The following is an 18,040-nucleotide window of genomic DNA, read 5'->3' on the forward strand; positions in this document are numbered from 1 at the left end:
TGGAACGAATTCTGGGCTCTCCACTTTGGCCTGCAAAGCCCAGCCCAGCTGGCTCCTCCGACTACACCCTTGGACACTCTCCCCTCCTCTATGGCTCCGACTGTACTGGCCTTCTGTCTGTCCCTGAAGTCTGTCTGTCTCATTGGAGGCTCTGCAGGTGCCGTTCCCTCACCTGGGCACATTCCACAGCAGCCTCTTCTCCCTGCTTGAGCCTTACCTGTTACTAACCACCTTCTCTAGAGTAGACCCCTCTGAGCCATAACTGCCTTTAGAACACTTAAAACCTTCAGAAATTCCTTTTTTTTTTTTTAAGACTTTTTTTATAGATTCATATGCTTCTCATTTTAAAAAATATTTTCTTTTTACTTAAGGACTCAATTTCATTTTATTTAACATTTTTGGCCATGCTCTGTGGTATGTGGGATCTTAGTTCCTTGACCAGGGATTGAACATGCACCCCCTGCATTGGAAGTGCAGAATCTTAACCACTGGACCTCCAGGGATACCCCAGAAATTACCTTCTCATTTTTTTTTAACTTATTTCTTCTCTGCTCCTCTTAACAGGCTGCCAGCTTCAGAGGGCAGGGACCCAGTCCTGTTCTCTGCTGGATCCTCAGCACTCTTCAGAACAGGGCCCAGCACCTACTTGTACCTGACAAACACTTACTGAATAAATGAATAAATGGATGGGAACTGGACCTTTCCAGTCTCCCCACTGGTCCTCCAGAGACAGGTGACCTTTTCGATCTCACTCCTTCCTACAAGCAGGCCAGGCCTGGGCAGAGGCCCTGGCTGGTCCCAGGGCTCCCTTGTGATTTGACTGCTGAGCACCTGGCCCTGCCACCCACATGACTGCCCACCATGAGAAGCACCCATACCTCTGTACTCAGCAGCAGAAGTGGCAAAGGAGGGGTAGGAAGAGGACCCTAAGGCTATGGAATTCGAGGAGGTAGTCCCTGGTTTCGCACAGAGCAACGCAGACAGCCAACCTACCCTACCCACCATCCTGCAGGAGGTACCACTTCCTCTTGCCTGCCCAGAGGCAAGGCCAGGGCCAGAGAAGGCTCTAGGTCCAGGCTTCTGATCCTGCTTTGATCACCACAGCCCAGCAAGAGCCAGGGCCCCCGTCCTGAGGCCCTTCTGCTCTCTTCCTGGGCTTACCTGGTCTGGAGCTGAGACTCCCGTCTGGGTGTCCTCCCCTGACTCTCTGTCCCTTTCCCATCCACCTCTCCGCTCATTCTTCATGTCCCTCTTGCAACTGTGAGGTCGATTTTATTTTGACGTCACACTGAGGACTGCTAACTCTACAGGGTTTGGGGACTCCAGCTTCATCTGAACATCTGGAACAAAGTGACCAGCACTAGGCCTCAGAGACGGGGCTCTGGAATCAGCGCCCAGTGTATGGAGCCCCAGTTGTGGGGCACAGTTGGTTGCCCGGCCCTTTCCTGAGGTTACTACCTGAGTCATCTCAGCCAGCTCAGTTGTTTCTGCCTCCAGGTAGCTGCTGGGCCTGTCCCAGCTGAAGGAAGCTCCCGTAGGCCCCTCCTAGTTCACACTTGCAGAAGCTGGATCGGAGGCCTGGGCCCTTCACCTCCTCCTCCGCCCAGCCCAGCCTGGTCCTGATACTCACTGTTATACGCAGAGTCCAGAGCTGCGCCCAGGCCTCTGGCTCCAGAGATTTTTCCACAGCAATGATATCATCTCCCTTCATTTCTTCAAGAGCCTGTGGAGTATACACAAGGGAGGGCTAGGAGGAGCTGCACCCCTGTGGAACCCCCTACAACCTAATGTCAACGCGTAGCTCTCAGAACCCTGTCAGGGGCTGGGATGCTGAAAAAGGACAAAGGGAAGCTGGCCCTGGCTTCCCTTAGCTGGGGATCTCTACTGTATAGGCCCCACGTTGGGCCCTCTGTGCAGAGGGCCCCTCCTCCCTTTCCTCCTCCTACACTCACTGCAGCTCTGACCACATCACCCGCTCCTGAAGTGAATGCTTCAGTGAATGCTTCCGCATCACTGAAGACCATGCTCCTCCCAGAAGACCTCCCCAAAGTCCAGTGCCTCAGGCCTTTCCCAGGGGAAGGTGGGTACAGGAGGCTCATACTCACCCTGAGGGCATGGTCACCAGAAGGAGGAGAATTTTTTACCAAAAGCAGACACAGCTGTGACACGGGAGAAAGGAGAGAGGTGTCAGGAAAGTGGGAAAGGCTTCCTCCTAGTCAAGGCCATTTGGTGCAAAGCCAAGCTTGGCCTGAGGGGCAGGGACTGCCTTCAGAATAACTAGGCAGCAGCAGGTGCACCCTTGGGCTGGCCCGTGCCCGGATGGCCCAGCCCGGAACCATTCCCCAGACCCGAACTCTGCCATGGTAGGGCCCGTGAGCACCGCCCACCACGGACCCGGCCGTAGGCACTGCTTACCTTCCGTCAGCTTGCCGGCCTGCTCCGCGGCCCCACCGGGGAGGATCTTGGAGAGCACGCTCTCCCCTTCGGCACCTGGCTGGCCGGCAGGAGCCCCTGGGGTCCCTCCAGGCTTGGCTCCAGCCTTCACGCCTAGGGGGAAAGAAGCCACCATCATGAGCCGTGCCTGGACCGGCTCTTCAGAGTCTGAGCAGGCAAGTAATGGCAACACAGGTGCCCTGTGCAATGAAAGGTGAGGAGGATGACAGAGAAATCAAGAGAGGAAGGTAAGAACAGGAAGAAAAGAGGTGTGAAGAAGCAGAAAAAAGAAAGAAGTTGAGGACGATAAAGAAGGAGCAAGGAAGGGAAAGGCAGGAAAAGAAAGGGAGGAGGGAGGAAGGAAAATAAGGAGCTAGGTCGTGGCACTGTGCTCACCAGCCCCTTCCAGGCTCTCCATTCGGAGCTGCCTGGGCCCTAAGTCCCCCGTGCTGGTGACCCATTGGCTAATTCTAACCCCAGGCTCGTTTCTGCTGGGGACGCCTGCAGTGCTGCACTGGGCACTTCTCAGGAACCAGTGACAGCACGCAGTGTGGGGAAGCTCAGGGTCCCGGTCAGCGTAGGAAGAGGGCAGCCCAGGTACTCTGGGTGATAGCCAAGGGTGCCCAAAGGCAGGCTCACCTGCAGGGCCAGGTCCTGGTGGTGGCTGGGCCTGAGGAGGCCTCCCCTGCTGGGGCGCTTTGGCTGTCCCTTTAGAGCTGTTCGCCTGCTCTGCCCGTGGCTGCAAAACACAGAACACAGCTGAGCTACTGTCCATCCACTCTGCCCAGCCTGGAACCCAGGGCCCATCCAAGCTGCGGTCCCAGCATCCACCCTGCAGGGGATCCATGTGCCGGAGCCCTACTTACTGGTCCTGACGGCTGGGGGCCTGTGGCTGTCGGGGGGCCTGCCTGAGGCTTCCCTGCTGACTGGCTGGCAGCAGAGGCCGGACCCCGGGCAGCTGGCTGGCCCTGCTGCTGCAGCCGTGCCTGCGATGGGGCCTGCTGCGGAGGCTGCAGCCCAAGACCTTGCTGTGGCTGCGGCTGTGTCTGCGGCTGGCGCGACGCTGTTGCCGAGGGCATCTGCCTGGATGGCGGCGGCTGGGACGGCTGTGGCCCTGGGGCTGCCTGCCGGCCTTGAGGCTGCGGTTGGGATTCTAGCTTTGGCTGCAGCGCCGCGGGCCCAGGGTGGGCCTGTCGGGAGCTCTTCTTGCTCTCAGAAGAGTGATGGTATGCTGATGGGGCACGGGATGGCTGTGAGTATTCGGCGGAGCTGGGGTACCCAGGCTGACCTTTCTTCTGCACGGCCGGGGCAGGGCTGGGCTGCGGGTGAGGCCGGGCCTCATGGCGACCCACGTCCCGAACGTGTGGTTTGGCAGCCCGTCGGCTCGGCTCCTCGCCGGCGTGGCGGCCCGAGTGCCGCCCGTGGTCACCGTGGTGTCGGTGTTCCTTGGCTGAGGCGTGGCGGCCGGGGCCACCCTCATCGTGTGGCCACAGGCCCTCCTCGGGGGGCTCATCGTAGTCGTGGTAGCCGTGCCTGGCAGGGCCTCGCTTCTGGGAGGAGGAGGAGACTGCGTGGCCCCCATGGTGCCTGAACCGGTCAGAGCGGGCATCCCGGGGCTTATCAAACCAGTCTGTCTCCTCCTGGCCCAGGTGATACGCTTCAGAGACCAAAAACAGAACACGGTCAACCCCCGGGCTGGCCGCAGGGGGCTGGCCCAGCTGAAGCCATGCAAGGAAAACAGAGTGGGCGCCACAGCCACAAGCGTTAACGCCAGGCCCCCAGCCCCCCCCCACCGCTGGGGCCAGGGCACAGGCGGAGCAGGAGGAAGGGCAGCCAGCAGCAGGGCCCACCAGGTGAGGCACCTGGCCCGGCCCTGCTGGGACACCTCAGGGCTCAGAACCCCACGGGTAGGCAAGGCCCCCCAGGTGCTGAGCATCCGCAGACATCACCCCCAGCTGCCATTACCTTCGCTGTCGGAAACTACGCAGTGGGCATCATCCAGGATGTAGCCCTCGTCACGCTTATATGAGTGGGACCGCGGTCCCTCCTTGACGTGCTCCTGGACGTCAGGCATGGAGTGGCTGGAGCAGAATGGTGGGCAGGTGTCCCCGGGGGGAAGAGGGCCCCCAGCAGGGCGGGGCCGCCCCAAGGGGCTGACGGGGCTCTCTTCTTCAGAGGCCTGGCTCCGCATGGGGGGCCGGGTCCGGCCGTGGGCCATGCTCAGAGATGAGGGCTTGGGGCCCGCTTTTTGAAGTCGCTCCACAGCCTCCCGTTCCCGCTCGTATCCCTTGGCCCGGCCCCCGAAGTCGTGGCTGGACAGCTTCTCCCCGCTGTATGCAGGTGCCCCCCGGGACCTGCTGCTCCCACCATACATGCGGTCATCCTCCTCCGCTGGGTCCCGGCTGGACACCCCGTAATACCGCTGCTGCTCATACACGTTCTTCTTGAGCCCATAGGTGATTTCGTCCTGGAACTTCCTTCCCCGAGAAGCCAGGCTACTGCTGACTGCAGAGGAGGGGTAGGAAGCCAGGTCTGACTCCACATCCTTGGCCTCTTCGATAGGTGAGAACTTGGAGATCTTTTGCTCCATTCCCTGCTTCCGGTGCTTGCTGCGCTTCGAGGGGACGGCAGCTGGGGCCAGGCTCTTAGAGGGGTGCTTGGGCCCCGCAGGGCCTGGACTATACTTGTCCGCTCGAGTGCTGTGTCTGTAGTCGCTGTCGCTGTAATAGTGCGTGCTGGCTGGTCGGCCATTGCTCTCCACACCCCGGTGGTGGCCACTCTTACCACGGGGCTCGTAAGAGTCTTCCTCGGATTCTTCCTCCCCTCTGGTGTAGCAGCAGGGCAGTGCGGACCCCTCAAGGACCCCTGGTTCTCCTGGCTCTTTCGCTGGACGCCCACTGCTGCTTGGCCCCAGGGGCTCCAGGCGCTGGCTCTCGGGGGCAGTGGAGGTGCTGTCCTTGGTCAGTTCGCTGATGTCATCAATCATCACGTAGTTCCGGGGGACAGTCTGCTCCAGGCTGGTGTAGTGTGAGTCAGAGGAGTAGATGGGGGCTGGGCTCAGGCTCACACCGCTGCGGTCACTGACCCGTGGCAGCTCGGGAGCCTTGCCCTGTTCGTAGCTGCTGCTGGCGGCGGGGCCAGGGCCGCTGTAGCTGGTTTCCGACGGGGCTGAAGACATGGCCACGACGGGGCTGGCGATCACCTCGTAGTTAGTGGGCACTTTCTGCTCCAAGTCGGCCAGTGATGTCTGGCGCGGCTTCTGGTGGGGGGCACGGCTGTCAGCCGGGGCTGGGAAAAGGGTGGTCTGTGTGGTTGGCAGGGGCGTCTGGGCTGTATAATGGCCCGGGGGACGGAACGCTTGCTGGCTGGGCAGGCCAGGCTCAGCAGGGTAACTGGTGCCGGGAGGAAAAGCAGGTGCTGGGTATGTGCTGGGACCAGGGTAGGTGGGTGCCTGGTGGGCTGCGAATCCATTCTGAGTTGGCCCAGCGCTGCCTGCAGGGTACAGTGGCGCTGGAGGTGGGAACTGGGGCGGCTGGAAAGCAGCGGAGCCGGAGGGAGTAGCAGGGGCGGCGGCAGTGACAGGGAACTCCGCATACTGGCCAGCCGGGGTGGCACAGCCCTGGAGCCGCAGCTGGTTGAGCTCACTGTCCGACAGGTAGTCGCGATGCTCGCTGAGACCACGCAAAGGTGGGTAGTCCCGGCCACCCCGGTCTTTGGCCAGAGACTCTTTGCGCTGGGTGATGCCCAGCTCCAGGTACTTGAGCTTGGCGTCGATCTCCTTCTCCTCCTCGTCCAGCTCCGCCTGCTTCTTGCGCAGCTTGGTGGACTCATGCTCCACCAGCCGTAGGTCCCGGTCAAGCTCCCGGAGCAGGCTGGCCTTGGTGGCGGGGACAGCGGCGGGCCCCACCAGCCCGCGCTGCAGCAGGCTGGCTGCATACAGCTGCGGGGGAGCAGCCTGGCCAGCCAGGGGCAGGTGAGCCTCCTCTGGAGGGGGGCTGGGCAGCGTCCGCTTCACCTTGCGGACCAGGCCGTTGGGCGGCGGCGCCGACACCTGAGACAGAGGGAAGGGCGGGCAGCACTGAGACCCAAGGTGTGGGTGGCTTGCTGGGGCACGGGGTAGAAAAGCCCTGGCCTGGCCGGGGTCAACGCCCTGGTTCTCCAGGCAGCCTCGAGGCCTGCCCTGCCCACCCAATGGCCTTGGAAGGAGGACCTGTGATTGTTTTATGGGCCTTTTCCTTCCCAGAGCTCAGGGCAGTGGGAGGGGAGGAAGGAGCAGAGGCCCCTCTGGCTGATGCCCAGTACTGGCCTGGCCCCCAGCAGCTCTGAGAACCCCTGCTCATCTCCAGTGGGCTTAGCACCTTCTGCATCCCACTGAGTGTACTGAGGGCAGGAGAGTACAAATTTGGCTCTGGGTGTGGGTCTGAGCAGGCACCAAGGGCAGCGGAGGGCCATGGACAGGAGTGGAGAGAGTCCTGGGCCCACTGGGTTCCCTAGAGGGTCGTGGTCAGGGGTGCGTGCTGACAAAGTCAGGGGCTGCAGGCTCTTTTCTGCCTCCTGCCTTCCTCCTCTCTCAAGTGAAAGGCAGTTCAGCTGTCTGTTTGCAGTCTCCTGCCCTGCAGCCCTATATCACCCTCTGCCAGGCCATGCTCTCCACCTGGCCCCAGCTTCCTCCACGTCCCCATCAGGCCCCGAACTCTGAGGCTGCCAGACCCCTCGAGGGCCTCTGCAATCGTATCTCTGGCTCCTTAGTTTCCTGGTCCGGGCTCCCTAATGTGCGCTCCGTGGGGCCCTGTTCACCTGCTCATTCTGTGTTGCCGCAAGGTCCACCCTGCCAGAAGCTTTGCCCTCCAACTTTGCCCTCTAGCTCCCTGGCCTCTGGGTTTTATGGCCCACCCAAACCCCCAAATACACTGGGGACTAACACTGGACTTGCCAAGCAACTCTCAACCTGCTTTCAACACGTGTCCTAAAGGAAATGCTAATGTGTCCCTAAACCTCAGGACGAAGGGTGGCCTTTGAGGAAATGGAACAAATTTCCCTCTTTGAATTCCTCACGCTGTTGTCCATTGCTTGTCATTTTGACCACACGCCATGAGTGCTCACGGTAGAGCGCCCAGTGCACGGGACCTCTGTGCTGACCCTTGTGTGGAGGCAGGACCCCCGCCTCTCTGTCCTGCCCTCCCTGCCAGCACTGACTCTGTATCGCACCCCCTCCCCTCTGGGCTGCATACCCTAGGGCTCTCCTACACAACCCCACCCATCGAGGCCTCACCTCTCCCCTCTCTGCATCCTACCCAGAAGTATACCTCACAACGCCTCTGGCTCCTCCAGGCTCTCCCCAGGGCCACTGTACAGGCGCTTCCTTCAGTCCACCTGCCCACATTCTGCCCAGGAAGCTTCCTAAGATACTCATCTCGTCCTGTCTCACCTGCCTGAAACATCCAGAAGCTTCAAGGGCCTTTGAGAAAAGCCCTCCCCTCCTGGCCTGGCATTCAAAGTCCTTGGTGTCAGGCCCTAGCCATCCCCATCTTCCCAACATGCCAGGCCCTCTCTCACAGTTCCAGGACATCACTGGCAACTAAAGTCACAGACAAGGAGCTGCTATCTAGGGGAGCAGACAGGTATGTGAACAGATTCGCTGAGGGTTGGATGTGGGCACGGGACAAGATGAGGTGGAGTGCACACTGCAACCTACGGGGATGGGCCCTGAAGGGTAGTTCAGGGGGCTGGGGCTTAGTGTGGGGCAAGGGGAGCCAGGCTGGAGCTGGGGACTGGGAAGCAGCCCAGCCAGGTCCATGTTACTCATTTTCCCAGGAAAAATCCAGAGAAGAGGTTTGCACTAGGAGGGGCACAGGCCAGATGGGAGAGCTGAGGAGGCCACAAGGAGGAAGTGGCAGAGCCTAGGCCAGCTGTGGGCCGTGAAGAGGCAGCTCTAGGGAGGAGCTGAAGTTTCCAGCAGGGTCTGGATGGCCGCGGGGGCCCAAGTGTGAGTTTGTCTTGCCCAGGATCACCTTGCTGGGCTATGGGCTCCACCAGATATGGACCCAATGTGCCTCCGACTCTCGACTTCTAGCTCTGGGCCTCTGGAGCTGGAGGTGACTCCACCCCCACCCCAGGAGATGCCCCTCCCTGTGGGGCCCCCCAGGCTAGGCCGAGACCCCTGTCCCACCCTGGCCCAGCCCCGGTGCCCATACCTGGCTACCCAGTCCCCCCTGGTGCTGGTAGAGGGGGAACCTCTCTTTGGCAGACTCCTCGGCGGTGGGGCTGAGGGGCTTAGGGTCGGACAGGGAGCGCTGCAGGGTCTTCATGGGGCGCGGCAGCGTCTGCTGGCGGAAAGCGCTGTCAGCTGTGAAGTGCTTCTGGGGACTCACGTGAGCCTTGTTCAGCCTCTCACTGGAAGCAAAGGAGGTGTCCAGGAGCCGGTGTGGGGACAGAGGGGAGACTGGTGAGTAGAGGACCTGGGGGGACTTGGGAGGCTGGCGGCTCACGAGCTGAGAGAGGGACTCCGGGGGCAGGTGGGCCTGGTATCCGATCTCCAGGGGATCCGGCTTCTTTTTTTCAAATCTGCCCAGGGGCCCTGGGGTGACGATCTGGATGCCAGGCAGGTAGGGACTGATGGCGGTCGGCCCCATGAGCTGCGGCCCGGCCACGCCCTGGGCTTGCCCCTCTGGCTCCGTCTGGCAGGCCAGGCTCTCACCGCGCCCAGTCTTCTCGGGCGCCGATATGTACCTGACGATCTCCACCTTGGGGTCAGTGACGGCTGTGATGTGAATGGCTGGAGAGACTCGGGGTAGCTGGTCAGGCTCCGTCTGCACAGAGCAGTCACTGATGGTCTGGATGCCCACGCTGCTCGTGGCCCTTGTGGTGGGGGCAGCAGCGGAGGAGGAGGCCGTGGCATCGTGCTTGCTGTCAGAGCCAGAGTCTGAGTGGCGGGAGAGACGGGACCGACGGCGGCGCACGGGCTGCTCCCACTCGGCGCTGTCCTCGTCGTCGGTCTGCACGCTGCAGTCGGTGCTCCGCCGCGCCCGGCGCCGTCGGGTCAGAAGGTAGCGGCCCTCTCCATCCTCCTCGTCCGTCTGCACACTGCTGTCCGCGATCCTCCTGACCCCGCAGGGCTCAGGCCCCGACTCCGGCTCGCACGCATCCCGCAGGCGTGGCATGGAGTGCCGCTTCTTGAGGCCACCACTGCGGCCCACCTCCCACGGCTCCTCCGTCTGCAGCGACATGTCCGAGGCAGAGCTGGGGAGACCGCGGTGCGGCATGGGCTCACGCGGCTGCCCGGACCCCTCGGGCACGGCGATGAAGGCTGCATGGGTCAGGGGTGGCCAGTATTGGCCATTCTGGGCCATCTCTGGGGCAGCCGGGGGTGGCCCTCTGCCAGGTGCCTCACAGGCCATGGGGAAGGGTGGCTTCTGCCGCTGCTTCTGTTCCTCCAGCTGCTGCTGCAGCTGCTGCTGCAGCTGCTGGATCTGCTCCAGCTGCAGGCGCTGTTGGGCCAGCTGCTCCCGCTGCAGGGCGAACTGTGCCTGCCGCTCCTCCTGCTGCTGCTGCAGCACGTGATGCTTGAGGGTCTGCAGCTCCTGCAGCTCCCGCTGCACCAGCAGCTGCTCCTCCTCACGGTGCCGCTGCAACTCCACGCGCTCCCGCTCCAGCTCCTCCTGCAGCCGCAGCTGCCGCAGCTTTTCCAGCTCCACCCTCTCTCGCTCCAGCTGCAGCAGCTGCTCCTGCTGCTTACGCTGCCTCTCCTCCGGCAAGGCATCCTCCTTCTCGAGCCCCGGCCGGCCCAGGGCCCCGCTGCCACCACCGGGAGTGGCCTCTCCCAGCGGCTTCTGGCCCGCCCCCAGGGCTGGGGCTGCTCCTGTCTCCTTGGCAGCAGCAGGGGGTGCTGTGGAAAGGGGTTCTTCCCGAGCAGCCCCGGCAGGCAGCTCTGGCCTGGGGGGCCCCCCAGTCCCTGGGCCCTTGGCAGCAGCCGGCTTCCCCAGGTAGACAGGACCCTCAGTGGGTGGAACACTGGCAGGGGTGGGGAATCTACTTGGTACAGGGTATCGGTACAGCCCCGTGGGCCCGAGAGGTACGCGCGGGGCAATCACAGGCATGCGCGTCAGGCTGGCAAGTGGCACGGCTGCGACTCCACCGGGTGGGTAAGGCCTGTACATGCCGCCACGCACCATGGGTCGCAGGACTGAGGCAGGCTGCGTGGTGATGGGCAGTGTTGCAGCAATTGGAGTATTGATGGTCGAGTAGATCATGCCATCGGCCGCCCGCACGGTGGCTGTGGATGGCAGCAGCTGTCTGACTGCTGCGGCCTGGCCAGCTGTAGGCCGGTACTGGGCGAGGCTTCCAGGACTACCCTGGCCCTCTGGGAAGGTGGGGTTCCCAAGGAGGCCAGGTCTCAGGGGAGCCAGGCCCTGTGGGGCACTGAGCCCGGGCTGGGGCTGATACTGCATGAGGTCGGGGCCCCCAACACCGCTGCCGTGCCTCCCTCCATACTGGTCCATGGAGTTGAGGGCCGCACACATACGACTTATCTCACGTGCTGTGGTGGCGCTGTACTGGGCCAGGCTGGCCTCCTGGAAGCCAGCTGCATCTCCCCGTGGGCCATACCTGTGGTCCGAGTAGATGTTTGACACTGAGCTGTAGCGCCGCATGGGAAGCGGGTGAGTCAAAAGGTCTGTGGGGTGACGCAGGTCAGTGAATGAACCGTACTGCAAGCCCTGCCCAAGGTAGCGGCCATCTGCAAAGCCCAGGCTGTAGGAGTGCTTCAAGGAGCTGAGGTCCATGGCTGAGTCTCGCCCTGGGCCCTGGAAGAGCTGCCCAAACCTGTGGGCATGATAGTTTAGGCCGGCCTCAGCCAGATTAGTGTCAGACATAGAGGAGTACAGCCTGCCAGGGAGGCCCTGTGGGTAGGGCCTCTGCTCGTCATGGGGGCCGGGTGCCCCGATCACCTGCGCCCGGTAGGTGGGGGGCTCGGGAGGTTCTGGGTCCCGGGGACTGTAGAAGGGGCCGCTGCTTTGGCCAGGTGGGGCAACTTCTGCCACACTCCTCTCAGGTGCACTTGGGGTGGCGCGGAAGCTGCCCGTGCAGCTGCTGCCAAACGGGAACTTGTAGACCATGTCGCAGCATGCCAGCTGGCTCTCTGGCCTCATCCCCGTGAGGTCTAGGGCCCCTGCCGGCTCCTCTGGGAGCAGTGTGCTCACGGTGCCTGCTGCACCTTCGCCCACCTGCACTACCACTGTGTGCGGCTTCCTGGCGCCTGGCAGGGCGTGCGACCGAAGCTCTGTAGGGGCGGCCCGATGGGGTTCAGTACTGGGCTCTGGCACTGGGCCCGACTTGAGGCCAACACTTTGGGCCGGGCCCACCTGAGTGATCAAAACGTCCCTTCTGGCCAGAGGTGCTACCTGGTTGGACAGGTTATACCTGGCAAACTTAGTCTCCCGGGGTCTTCCCCGAGGCCCACCACGATACGGCGTGGTCTGGACGGCCTGCTCTACCTGCTTGACCTGGGCCAGGCACACTGGGCTCCCTGCACCCTGGCCAAAGTCAAGCCGGCTCTGGAAGGGGTCTCCATAGACCACAGGCTGCTTCTGCTGAGCCATGAGCACAGAGGAGGCCATGGTGATGCTCACGGTGGTGGCGGTGCTGAGGAAGGCATGTGTCTGCTCCTGGGCATTGAGGTTGATCACCAGAGGCTGCACAGCAGTTGACTGGCGTCCTGGGACTGGATCCAGAGCCAGGCCGTACTTCCTCGCTTCCACGGCCAGAGAGGTCAGGTCCATGCCCTGGTCGGTGAGGATGATGGGCGTGGGCTTGACGGCAGTGCGAAGGTCTACCACGGCACTGCCCGGGGCTCTGGGGCCAGGCTCAACCCTAGACGTTCCAGGGACGGAGGAGATCCGGCACAAGGAGATGTTCTCAGCAGGCAGGGCGCCCCAGCCATACACTGCCAGGGGCCCATCTGCACCAGCGCTGGGTGCCCTCGGGAAGCCAGGGGGCCCAGGTGGCTCAGGGGGCTGAGACTCACTTGGAGGTGTTGTCTGGCTGTAGCTGTGGGTGATGGGCTGGGTGTCAACAGGTGAGCACACTGGGGAAGTGGAGGCACTGGCATGGACCATCTTGGTCTGGCTGGAGGCATCTGATGCCAGGGTGATAACCATGAATGGGGCATCCTGAGAGGACTGCTGCCATACCAGGCGAGGCGTGCTGGGTCGATGTGGCGTTTGTGTGCCCTGAGCCACCGTGGGTGTCGGTGCAGGGGCACCAGGGCTCCGTGGTGTGTCCGAGGCAGGGGTCAGGCTTGGCGTCTGTGTAGAGAACTCTGCGGTGGCCCTTGGGCCCAGCTTGCCAGGGGAGAACGTGGGACTCTCTGAGGGAGAAGATGGAGAAAGAGGGGGGCTGGAGCCCGCAAAGTAGGGATATCCCCCGGAGGTCTGTGGGGGGCCACTCTCACCCTCACTCATGCCCAGGGGCTTCTCTCTGGTAGCCCGCCCACTGACAGCTGGGCCACGGGGGGCTTGGGGTAGCTCCTCAGTTTGAGACCCATAGTTTGCAGTGGCCGGGCTCTGTCCATAGCCATGGCCAGTGAAAGAGGGTGAAAGGCTACGCTCCGAGGCTGCTGGGGAAGTCGGAGCCATGTACCCTCGTGGCAGGCCAGCCGGACTAGGGGTCACAGGCATGGAGGCCGAGGCCCCGAGGCCCTGGGCAAAGCCTATGCCTACTTCCTTGGAGGTGGAGCTGGGGGAGGCAGGAGTGCTGTGCAGCTTGATGGGGTCCTGAGGCTCTTTTGCAAAATGCTGAGTCACACGGACATCAGGGATGACTCGGCCCCCGCTGCTGTCTGAGGTGGTGGAGGTGGCGAAAGACACAGGGGCAGCGAGCTGGGTGGGACTGGTACCAGGGGTGAGTGGGCCGCCATTCTGTTTCATCGGGTCCATGTACGCGCTCTCGGCGTTCAGAAACTGCTTCTCCTTCTTCTTGTCCTCAGCAAAGGCCAGGTCCCGCGAGGAGGCCTGGTGCATTCGGGCGATGCTCTGGGACGTCTGGAGGATCTCCTGGTACACGGCTGCTCCCAAGCCGGCTGGCGTGCCCTCCGCGGCCGGCTGAGCAACCCCGCTGTAGTCGCGGTCTGGGCTGTCCTGGTATTCAAAGGAACCCTGAGCCCGGGGAGCTACGGGCTGAGAGGGACCACTGTGGGGCCCGCGGCCCACTGCCGCCTGGCCCTGTTGCCGCTGAAGCAGCTCGGCCTTCCGCATCATCTCCTCATAGGCCTCCTCAGCGCTCTTGAGGGGCCGGCCGGAGCTGGGGGTTGTGGCGCTGCCCGAGGGGGTCTCGGTTGGAGAGTAGAGGGACATGAAGGTGGGCAGGTTGTACTCGCTGCCCGACTTGTAGAGCCGGCCGGGGCCCCCCTCCGGGGCCTCAGCCTCCGAGTCGAGGGAAGGTGAGGGCGAGTACTCGGAACAGGAGGAGCGATGGAGCTCCTCCATCTCGGCCGCCTGCCTCAGCTCCTCCGTGGGCGAGGCGTCCTCGATGGGCGACAGGTTGCTGGGCGGGGTCTTGGAGCGCTCGCGCCGCCGCTGGGCCCGCAGCTCCTCCTTGTCCCGCCGGGTCTTGCGGGCCGTGCTGCGGATGCGCTGCTGCTCCACCTCCCGCATCTTCTCCTGCTCCCGCAGCAGCTCCTCCTCCTCCCGCAGCTCCTCCTCCTCCGAGGAGTCCTCGATGGTGGGCAGCAGGGGCCCATGCGACCGGTGCCGGGCCTTGCGCTGCTGCTTGGCTTCCTCCAGCCGCTGCCGGCGGCTGGGGCTGCTGTCGCTGTCCTCCTCCAGCGAGGACAGGGAAGTGGGCGAGGTGCCCGACGTGTAGCTGGGCGTGGAGGCTGGCAGCGTGGATGAGTGCTCCCCACGGGAGCGGTCCTCGGGCGAGCCTGTCAGGCTCTCCATCTCCAACTCTGGCTCCCGGTCCAGGCTGGGGTCGGGGCCTGGGCCCATGTCCAGCTCATGGCCATAGCTGCCCGTGCTATTGAGCTCGATGGTCTTGAAGCGGCGGAGCCCACCCTGCAGGGCCCCAGCAGTGCCGTCTACGTCCTCTGCAGGGCCTCCCTCGGACAGCAGTTCCTCGTAGCCCGTGGTGGCGTTGTGGGGCAGGCGCCTCTTGGGCAGTGCTCCCGGCTCTTGGCTGGGCTCGGGCCGGGGCCGGGGGCCACCCTTCTGGGAGGCGTGTTTGGCGGGGGCGGCCTCATCCTCCTCCAGGTTGTCTTCCTCCGCGCTCATCTCCAGGATCTGCCGCCGCATGAACTCCTCGTCGGTCAGGTCTGCCGCCCGGGCCGGGGGCTGGGGCGGGAGGGGGGACAGGCCACCTTCACTGCTGTCCTCCACGTAGTCGTGCCTCAGCTGGCTCCCGAAGTCGTCGGAGGACTCTGCTGCATCCTGCTGCTCCCCCCGGCGCCCCCACTCTGTGGAGTCTTCTTCCTCCAGGATCTCCTCCAGCTCCTCATCGGAGTTGAAGGCCTCGGGCATGATGGACAAAGAGTGGGGCCGCCGCTTCTGCTCCTCGGCACTGCCGCTCGGTGGCCTGCTCCGCTCGCCACTGGGCGCCGGGCCCTGGGCCTCCAGCGAAGGCCGCATGCTACTCCCCACCTTGTGGAGCTCCGAGGGGCTGGGTGGGCGGGGCCCCGTCACCCCGGCGCTGTCCAGCTGCTCCACCTCCTGCCGCACAATACCGGTGATCTCGCTCTGCGAGCTGGAGATGCCGTCAGAGGAATAGCCTGTGTCGCTGAGGCTCTGTGGGCTCCGAGACAGGTCCTGAGAGTAAGGCTTGCCCCCAGGCTCCTACAGCGGGCAAGAAGTAGATGCTGACTGCCAATGGCAGACGGCTCCTGGGGGAGCCCCAGCCTCTCTGTCAACCCCCGGAGCCCTAGGGAGGGGGTGCCTCCACTCCTGGGGGAATCAGGGCCCGCCACCCACTCCATTGCTCTGGGCTTGCATAACTCACAGGTTCCATGTCAAACCACAAGCATCCCTAGGTTCTCAAAGAGAAGTGTTACTAGATCTAATGGTAGCAAAGATGCAACAAAGCATCTAAAAAGGCGTCAAACACAGGATCAGCCTAGAACCCACAGGCTCCAGGCCCACCATGCCTCAGCAAGGCGGCCCTGCTGTCCTCTCTGGCCCAAAGGGCCGTCCCAGGTCCATATCCCAGTCCCGCAGGGAGCTAAACCCTTCTCCACACTCCCCTGCCTGAAAGCCAGGACCCCTGGGAATGATGACTGACCTCTGTCTCCCCACCCTTGGGGGCTTCTGGAACAGCCTTGGTGATGGGGGTGGTGGGTTCGGTCCTCCGCACCCCAGCTTTTGCCTTAGGAGTCCCAGGGGGCAGGGTGGTCTCTGGAGGGGGCTTCGGCACAGGCTCGGCTTTAGCTGGGACTCCTATCTTCTTTTCCTGGGCACTGCTCGGGGTTCTGCTGGGTTCAGAAGCCCTAGAGGGCTTGGCCTGGGGACTGGCCTTGGTGGGCAGGGGACTGGCCTTAGTGGGCAGGGGACTGGCCTTGGTGGGCAGGGGGGTGGCCTTGGCAGGCGGGGGGCCTGATGGCTGGCCCAGCCCCTGTGGCCCTTTCTGCTTTGGAGGGGCTGTTCCAGCTGTACGGTGAGGGGCCCCCGCAGGGGGCTGCTGTGAGCTGGGCAGCGGCAGGGGCGTCGGCTCTCCCAGGCTGCCCTCGAGAAGCCGCTTAGTTTGGCAGTTCAGACAGAGCCACTCGGTTTTCTGTAAGGAAACGAGAGAGGAGGGTTTTGATGAAAATCACAAAGACACTGAAGTACTTAAAGATGACTTCCATGACTATTTCTATAAACATGAGGAGAAAGACTCCCAAAGCATGACACTACAGGCAAAAGGACTGATGAGGAGCAAAAGACTGATGGGTCTGTTGGTCCCAAATGACAGAGGGCCCCAGCCTTTAGATGCTCGTGTACAGCATTAAAAAGACAAACCCCAAGGAAGGATCCCTTCCTTACCCCACAGGGAGCTTTTTACTAGGCTGAAAAGGAGGACCTGTATGAGAGAGGAGGCTACAAAAGCAGCACATGGTCTAGGGAAGAGGGGGGCTGGGGACCCCCCCCAGGTTGTGAACACCCCTGGGAGTGGAGCAGAGTCCCCCAGGTGAGCACACCCTTTCAGGAAGGGCATCAGGCTGAGAGCACCTCCCAGATGCACTGCCCCTCCCCAGCCTCCTAATTCTCAGGCCTCAGGCACCATCCTTCTCCATTCCCAAGTAAGTGCTGTGCTGGGAGGAGACCGGCTTGCGGGGCCAGGGGAGGCGGTCTAGAGGAAGTCCTGCTTGGTGGTTGGGGGTGGGGCCGAGCAGTCCCCTTTGCTCACACCTTCCAACCCAACTCACCTTGTCTTAGACCAGCAAAGACCCCCATGCAAAAGCCTCCTCCTGCTCCCCAGGCTCTGGGCTGTTCTGATGGGGACTGTGTGCTGGCTCTGAGGCCAGGGGCCCTGCTCCCTCCAGAGCCAGGCTGGGATCCTCCTCCACCATCAGCCCCTCACTTTCAAGACTACTCTCTTTGTGTCAGTCTCAGTGCTGGGGGCTGGAGACACAGCCATAACTAAGACGGACACATGGGCTGGTACACAGTCTTCTTGGAAGCCAGAGCCCAAAGGGGTTGTTCCAAGTATGACATGGACATCAATGGTGAAGTTTCCAGAACCCCAGCAACCAAGTCGAACTCCCCCCCCAGGTGCCACTGTCTGTACAGGGAAGGGTCTGAGCACCTCTGAGCAGGTGATTTCTGTAGCAGCTCAGCGGCGAGCAGGGGATGTCTTCCAAGGGCCTCCTCCAGAGTCAGAGCTCCTCCCTGGTGGGACTTGGGCGGGGAATGAGAGTAACAGGCACCCCAGTGCCTATTCTCGCCCCAGGGGTGCAGGGCCTTGGCACCCCTACTGTCCTGCTCTTACACATGAGGGTGCCCAGACTCTTGGGATCCTGCCAGCAGCCTGACCATCAGGATGGGGAGTCAGGGGAACCAGAGGACATGGAACCACAAGGTCAGAGAGCCAGGGACAGGGCCAGAGAGCGCCCTCAGCCCTTACCAGCCCAGAGGACCAGAATCCTTAGCACTCTTAGCTCACATACCACCCCTGGGCCCACGACATCCCTGAGTCCACCCAACAGAACCCTGGAAGTATGGTACCTCCAAGATGTCTGCTCTTGGCCTGGCACCTGCAGGCCACCATAGTGGGTGCTGTATCAATGGTTCTGCCCTGGGCCCCGGCAGAAGGCCAGGCCAGGCTGGTGGCAGGGCCTGGGTGTTGACTGAGGGATAGGTCTGCTCCACAGGCTTGGGATTCGGGCCTTGAGACTGCTTCCCTGAGACTGGAGCTCCTGGAGGCTGAATTCCACACCCAGGTCCTGAGCAGAGGGGCTCTGCTATGGAGGGGAACCCTTCAGAGGTCCCACATGTCCTCACCCTGCTCCTTGCAGGGCCTGGTTCCAGCACCACTGCTGACTCCCTGGGACCTTATCTGATGCTCTGTGTGTCCCCTGTACAAACTCCTACAAGGTCATGGGTGCTGCCCCTGGCTGGGCCATGGGCTCACTTGGTGCCTAGGGAAA

General features: G+C 62.7%; 1 protein-coding gene across 4 annotated transcripts in view; it reads right to left on the bottom strand.

Annotated features, from left to right (window-relative positions):
• BSN (bassoon presynaptic cytomatrix protein) overlaps positions 1–18,040 on the bottom strand; it is a 79,802-nt gene that overhangs the window by 6,192 nt on the left and 55,570 nt on the right. For all 4 annotated transcript variants that reach the window (XM_086367979.1, XM_086367980.1, XM_086367981.1 and 1 more), the window contains 8 exons: positions 15,697–16,185; positions 8,628–15,254; positions 4,399–6,484; positions 3,300–4,090; positions 3,073–3,172; positions 2,416–2,547; positions 2,106–2,159; positions 1,631–1,723 (listed from right to left, as the gene is read on the bottom strand). In XM_086367979.1, the coding sequence (XP_086224105.1) occupies positions 2,119–2,159; positions 2,416–2,547; positions 3,073–3,172; positions 3,300–4,090; positions 4,399–6,484; positions 8,628–15,254; positions 15,697–16,185 (10,266 nt within the window). In that variant the 3' untranslated portion in view covers positions 1,631–1,723; positions 2,106–2,118. The remainder of the gene's footprint in view (positions 1–1,630; positions 1,724–2,105; positions 2,160–2,415; positions 2,548–3,072; positions 3,173–3,299; positions 4,091–4,398; positions 6,485–8,627; positions 15,255–15,696; positions 16,186–18,040) is intronic.

This window comes from Bos grunniens, chromosome 22 (genome assembly GCF_055505025.1).
Source record: "Bos grunniens cultivar Pamir isolate PY7600 chromosome 22, Bosgru_T2T1.0, whole genome shotgun sequence".
Lineage (NCBI taxonomy): Eukaryota > Metazoa > Chordata > Mammalia > Artiodactyla > Bovidae > Bos > Bos grunniens.